Source organism: Vollenhovia emeryi, unplaced genomic scaffold, assembly GCF_000949405.1.
Source record: "Vollenhovia emeryi isolate VEMERY1.0 unplaced genomic scaffold, V.emery_V1.0 DF940862.1, whole genome shotgun sequence".
Taxonomy (NCBI): Eukaryota; Metazoa; Arthropoda; class Insecta; order Hymenoptera; family Formicidae; genus Vollenhovia; species Vollenhovia emeryi.
Window position 1 is genome coordinate 1 of NW_011965504.1, and position 6920 is coordinate 6920.

Consider the following 6920-nt stretch of genomic DNA (forward strand, 5'->3'; position numbering starts at 1 on the left):
ATTACCGTGGAGAACCCGTCGCTGGAGCATTCTACGAGTACGAGTTGCATCGCGCGACTTATCCGGATGTGTATCTCGTAGAAAAAGTGCTGCGCAGGAAGGGTGACAAGGTTTATGTGAAATGGTTGGGATTCGCTGGATCGCATAACTCGTGGATAGACAAGAACAATGTGCTTTAATTTTTTAAAGAATGTATTTATTCTATTAAACATGTATAAGAATATATTAAATACATATATACATATACATATATATAGTTGTGTCATTTATTTTACATGTGAATAAACATATACTTGTAATAATTACTATTCTATAATGTACAATAATGGTGTGAATATATTATAGAGGTATCTGGTAATGTCCCCATGGTAATGTGTCGGTCGAATCAGGCATGACGTATCGTTTGTCGTCGTATGGACTCAGAGCGATTTTCGTCTCGGCTATAGTGTAAACTTGATGCAGTTTAGATCGAATACACGACTGCTGACGCGTCATCTCGATCTCGTCTCGCAGACAATGTGTGTAATCATCAAAAGATATTGTTCGCGCTACTACATTACTTTTGACACCTTTCGCCTTCTTCGTATCCTTCTTACCATCGACTCGCAACGCATACATTTTCGCTCTGAGTCCCACGAATTCCATCATGATCGCGCCATTGTTTTCGTCCTTCATTAGACCAGGCACTTTCTTATTTACACTCGGTATGCCATACGCGTTGTCAACCGGATAATTGCTCGTGTCGAATCTGTGTATATCGCGTTTCACAGTCTCATATACATCCTCGCACTTGACGTGGTATATGAGACTGTCGGTATCGGTATACATGATTCTACACTTGTCACTGTACAGGGGCAGCATGTATTCATGGTGAAATTCATACAAGCAGATCTTGGATATGTCGAGGATGCACATACCCACGTAGATTGGGTTGTTGAATTTCACTTCAAGTTTTCGCAATTCCACGGCGATTAAATTTTCTGAAAAGATGCTGCGACTATGAAAATTTGGTTTCGAAATCATCGCCTCCGCACCGTAACGACCATCCCACTTTGTTAGAAGTTTAACGTCGACATGATTCCGTACATTTTCCATTGTTTTGCCAAATACCGCGTTGTTCATTAATTTGTATAAATTTTTTTCGAAATCGTTTGTCGCACGTGTTCTAAACTGAGTATTAAGCTCGATGTAATCGCGGAGCCATGGAGATTGCGAGAACTCCAATATACGATGTATTTTTGTCACGCGAAGCCCATGACGCGTGCACTGTTGTAGGTTGCGATAGTGTATGACGTAACGCTTCTTATCATACACTGTCGCGAGAAGTTTATCCTGCCGCTTGCCGGGTGGTTTATCGCGCGTTGGACAGAACGGTAGGTCAATGTGCGCGTCGTGAAGATGCTGCGGATACTCGAGATCGACCTCGAGAATGTAACCTGTCGATGGGTCCGCAGCGATTGCGCTCGCGTCGAAATTCGTAATATCTTCGATCCATCGAAAATTTGCATATGGAAGTGGGTGACACATCGCCCAACCATACAAATTATTAACATCAAAGTACATCAGGTACGAGGATGGTTTCGATGGATCGTAAGACTGCATGTACTTGTTATTGGTTCGAGCGTACCTGTTCGAGCACTGGCTCAAACCACCGCGTATACCGCGTTCCACAAACATGACCATGTCGATGTCTGTGAGCAGCTCGAAATTTACGCGCGTGTGTTTCAGCATGGCATCCCACGTGAAACCAGGCAAAGTATAATAATACGCGGGATCTAATCCATAACTGTTGATGCTACTATCGCGAAAATTTTCAAAAATGTCGGCCAATAACAAGACATCTATCTTCATATATAAATCGCTGTAGTCGCCTAAGGTTTGGATGGAGAACCGCTGCCAGACATTCTCGGCGCGCACGTAATCGCTCTTGGATATGGTGACTCCGGTCAAAGAACTGAAAAATGACTCGCGCGGAGGTAGACGCGGGTCCTGCAACTTGTCCACGCAATCCACATATTCATAGGGAAATATACTTTTTCGTGTCAATAGATCGAAATCGTTGCTGGATAATGTTGAAAATTCAGATCGTACAATTTTTAATTTGTCTCTATGGAGAAACGATGCCAATCTATCGAGGCTGGTACTCAGAAATTTGTATGAGTCAATAAATCGCAGCTTTATGCAATTTTGCTGCTTTGAGTTTTCTGTAGTACTTTTTACATTTTTTGTAAAGGAAATGTATGTCTCCTTTGTTATCGGTAATACATCAACTGTGCCCTCGAACGCGGTAGCGATTTCTTTAATTATGATATGTGCGTCATAGCCGGATAAATTATGAAAAACGATTGGAATGAACTACGCATCTTTGTAATTTAAGTTACAATTTGAATGTGCGGGGCCTCTATATTGTCCGGTTAGATGGCAATGGTCGCGCACCCGAGTGTCGTCTGGCGCGAACGGTTTCTCGCATATGTGACAGTGTGTGGTGCCATTAAATTTCTCATACTGTTCTTTCGAAAGTGTTTGCATGGGAACATTACTCGACAGAATATTCTTCACACGATATGCTAATTCTTCTAGGTGGTCAGCGAACCCCCTCGTGGTAGGCCACCTTGTCGTGGTGAGGGGGCTTGTAGGCGAGCGTCGGTCTGGAAGCCGCTGAGTGCCGCTTTAGGCATCGGCGGTCTCCGGGACTGGCGCTCGCCGACTAAGAGCCTACCCTTCCCCTGAAAAGGGGAAGCAGGGAGCCCGGCGACTCCGGTCTCGGCTGCCTCGACGTGAGTCGAGGCAGAACTGAGACCATTCGCCGGTAGGGGATGAGGTACCCCGAGTGCAAACCTCCGGCTTCCGGGGCCGATAGGGGGGAGCTTGCTCCACCCACCGGACGAGGGGGCGTGAATCGCAGCGGAATGCCGGTGCTCCGGCATTCGGTTGGGATTCGGGGGGAGGCCACCGTCACCCATTGCACGCCGGTGTTCCGGCAGGGGGACGGTGGCAAGGGGGCTCCTCTGTCAGTGGGCTCGTCGTGGACGTGCCCGCTGGCGGGGGAGAGCCGGACCCCGGAGGTATTGGGACGTGGTCCTAGCCGAAGGGTGGGCCGGAAGCCGTGGCCTCCCCGCGGTTGACTCGGACGTGGTCCGTTTCTTCCGGGGGGAGGGGCCGGACCTCCGCGGTAAACTGGTACCCAGGATCCGCGGAGAGGGCCGGAAGATAGACGGGGATCGGGGCCGCTCGGACGTTTCCGAGGCGGGGCCCGATCGCCTGGGGACTGCCGGGGCCGCTGGGACTTATTCCCAGGCAGGGCTCGGTGGTCCGAGGAGTTGGTCGGCAAGCCTGCCGGCCAACACCCGATCCTCCGCGATGAAGCGGTCGGCTCCTGCGTCTGGGGCCGACGTCCCGCTGCTGGGGCGTGCGGCCTGGCGTACGGGGCTGGTCGTGGAGGGCGGAGGATCGGTCGTGTGCATAGTGTGTGAATGGGCCGCGGTCGGCTGCCGGTGGATATTTCCCTGAGACTAACCAAGGGGGGAGTAGTAAACCCCCCGACCGGGGACGAGCGGTGATGTCTGTACCTGACCTCTGCCATGGACTACGCGGGACCGTAAGACCAGTTTACTGGCAAAGTCCGCAGGAAGTGGCATGTTCAATGTGGGAAAACCGCTCCCGTCTCGTCCGTCTGGAGCCTAGCAGGTCGTTGAAGCCGGCAGTCCGGGCGCGGGTGTGGAGAGGCGCATAGCCAGCGTCCTCTCATACCCTGTGAGGGGGGAAATTCCCTGACAACTTCTAGCCCTGGGGAGGAGTATGCGGCCGATCGGATCGGTGCGCGCTCCTCCTCGGGGGTGAAGTAAAAGCTTTAGCATCTTAGTGGGCCTGGCCGTCTCCAGGGACCTTTTTGTTAGAAGCACTGACCGGGATAGGGGGTGGCTCCCCCGAAAATGGCATCTCCACTGCCCGGTCCTTAACTAGGGAATTTCAACACCGGGGACAGTACCCCCACCGAGGTGGGGGTCCCATGATGGGCGAACCGGTTTTCGTAAACACTGCCATTATGATGCACACACCAAATAAAACCAGAGGAGTAGGCGGAGACAAAGGAGAGGCGGGCAACCCCCAAGGGACAAAGGACGGCAGGATGGTAAGATCCTAAGGGACGACCCGGCAAGGAGAAGCCGGCACTTCGGCTGTAGACGCACGCGGCACGAGGCCCGGGCCAGCGTGCTCGAAGGTGGTGAGGGACATCCCGCTTCCGGCGGACACGGATGGATCCGACACGGAGACGATGGTCGACGTTGAGCACGTAGACCCACCCACGGATGGTGACGAAGGGGCCTCCGATTCATCGGTGGACCCAGCCACCAGGAAACGGAGGAAGAAGGGGAGACCGCCCACGACGTACGCGGGCATTAAGAAAAAGAAGAAGGAGGAGTGTCGGCGAGAGATCCAGAGGCTCAAGGCCGAAAAGAAGGCACTGGAGGAGGTGTTGAACCCAAAGGTTCTGCCCCGGGACACCACTCCAGAGAGAACAACGGTCTCGCAGATGGAAGGCCTTAACAATGAACAGATTGCAGCAGAAATGCTGGAAAATGTCAATGTGGTGCTTAAGGTAGCCGAGAGATCAAAAAATCTCAAGGGCACCTATGTTAAGGAACTAAAGGTGTGCTCGAAGAATCTCCGAGCAGCAGCTACCGTGGTAGCCAGGAAGACGGCGGGCTCCTGCGGTAGACAGATGGAGGAGGAAACTGAGAGGCTGAGGGAGAAAGTAAAAAGCCTCGAAGAACAGCTGGGAAGACTAATGGTGCTTCTACAAGAGGAAAGGGAGGCCAGACCAAGAGCGGAGGGGGCGGAGAAACATGAGGAAATGGCAGTGGAGATGCCAGACGACCACCTTCCTCAAACTCGAGCCCAGAGCCCTGCGAAGCCGATGACGACTGCGAAGCCTGCGCGATCCAAGGCCCCAACCAAAAAGCAGGAGAATGGCAAGACGGAGAAACCGGTGGCGGCCCAAAAGGGCGATGAACTGGTGCACCGCCCGATGGTAAGAGGAGTGAGGAAGGCGATGGAGGAACCATCGCCCGAAGAAGCCATGAAGGGAGTAAAGAAGGTCATGGAGGGGGTCTCCATTAAAGAGATTACTAAAGGAGACCCGCAAGACGTAAGACGGAACCTGGAGAACCTGATTACCAGGTGCCAGGGAGCGTTAGTCCGCATTCCAAAGGAACGGAAGCCGGGTAAAGGAGACAACCCGAGAAACCTGCCCAAGATCACTAAGGTGGAGGTGGTCAAAGTCAAGGACAGGTTACGGGCTGAAGCTAAGAAGACCGCGGCGCAAATAGTACGCGGTACCAAGGAGGAGAAGGCGTCGACGGAAAAGGCCCCTGTCAACCAGGCCACCGACTGGGTGGAGGTTGTCAGGAGGGGGAAGAAGAAGTCGATGGGTGTGAGGCAGGAACCTGCGGCGAAACCGGGGAAGCCGGAAACTGCGGCGGCCGCAAACAAAGCCGCAGGGAAAGCGCCGAGAGAGGAGAGGAGAAAAGGGGAACCACCAAAAAGGAGGACGCCTAAATCCGCGGCGGTGGCAATCACCTTCCCAGAAGGGCAGGCGGGAGAGGGGATGCGATACCTCAGGTCGAAAATCAACCTGGAGGACCTGGGTATCGAAAATATCAAGCACAGGAGGGCACTAAACGGGGCTACCCTGCTTGAGATACCGGGAGGGGAGGAGGCGAAGGCTAAGGCCGACACACTGGCCAGCCACATTAAGAGGGTCGCAGAGGAGAAGGGGGTCCGGGTCACCCGCCCTACCAAAAGGGCAGAGATCCGTCTAAAAGACCTGGACGAATCCGTAACAGACGAGGAAATACGGAACGCGGTGGCTAAGGCCGGAGAGGGCCTACCGGACGAGATAAAGGTGGGCCCAATCCGACAGACCCCCAGTGGCCTCGGAACCTGCTGGGTTCAGTGCAGGGTCGAGGTCGCAAAGAAAGCAGCAGCGGCGAGGAGGATAAAGGTAGGATGGGTAGCAGTCAGGGTGGAGATGTTGGACCCGCGCCCCTTGGTATGCTACAGGTGCCTAGAGAGGGGGCACGTTAGGGCCCAGTGCAAAAGTGCCATAGACAGGAGCACATTGTGCTACAGATGCGGGAAAGAGGGGCACAAGGCGCAGGGATGCAGTGAAATCCCGAACTGCGCCGTGTGCAGCGGGAGAGGTATGCCCTCCAATCACAAGGCTGGAGGAGCGGCGTGCCGACCCCCAACCAAGGGAGAAAAGAAAAAGGCGGCCAGGAAGAACCGGAAGGAGGGTCAAACCGGATCAGGAAAGGCCAAGAAGAAGGCGAGTGACGCAGAAGCGGGCCCGTCAACCGAGAGAGAGGAGCCCATGGAGATCGAGCAGGCGACACAGGGGACCAAGGAGCACTCGAGAGGGGGAAACAGCCAGGAGGAGGCTGGTAAAGCGGCGCCTTCACAGCAATGAAGGTGATGCAGGCGAACCTCAACCACGCCCGCCAGGCCCAGGATCTCTTCCTTCACAGCCTGGCGGAGCGTGGTTGCGGACTCGGTATCGTGGCCGAGCCGTACCGTGTTCCCAAGAACCCCTGCTGGGCGGGGAGCACGGACGGGTCGGCCGCGATCGTACGGAGGAGGACAGGAGAGAAAACCTCCCCATCTCCGGACTAAAAGCGGGAGAAGGGTGGGTGGCGCGGAGTGGGGGCCCCTGGTTGTGATCGCGGTATACATCAGGCCCAGCCCACCAGGGCGGAGGTAGAAGCCCGGCTACAAGACCTGGAGGACGTAGTTCGTGAGTATCTCCCTGGGCCAATACTGGTCGCCGGGGACTTCAATGCCAAATCGGCACTTTGGGGTTCCCGGCGGCCAGACGCCAAGGGGGCGGAGGTGGAGGCCTGGGCAACGCGCCTGGGCCTCCA

General features: G+C 54.2%; 2 protein-coding genes across 2 annotated transcripts; one reads left to right on the plus strand and one right to left on the minus strand.

Annotated features, from left to right (window-relative positions):
* Window positions 1–306: 306 nt before the first annotated feature.
* LOC105555691 lies at window positions 307–1948 on the minus strand. The gene has a single exon (XM_012002721.1). The coding sequence runs from the start codon at window positions 1849–1851 to the stop codon at window positions 340–342; it is 1512 nt and encodes a 503-aa protein (XP_011858111.1). The 5' UTR covers window positions 1852–1948; the 3' UTR covers window positions 307–339.
* A 2328-nt stretch (window positions 1949–4276) lies between these two features.
* On the plus strand, window positions 4277–6469 carry LOC105555692 (eukaryotic translation initiation factor 3 subunit A-like). Its single transcript, XM_012002722.1, has one exon. It carries the CDS (start codon window positions 4277–4279, stop codon window positions 6467–6469), a length of 2193 nt encoding a protein of 730 aa, XP_011858112.1.
* Window positions 6470–6920: the final 451 nt, after the last annotated feature.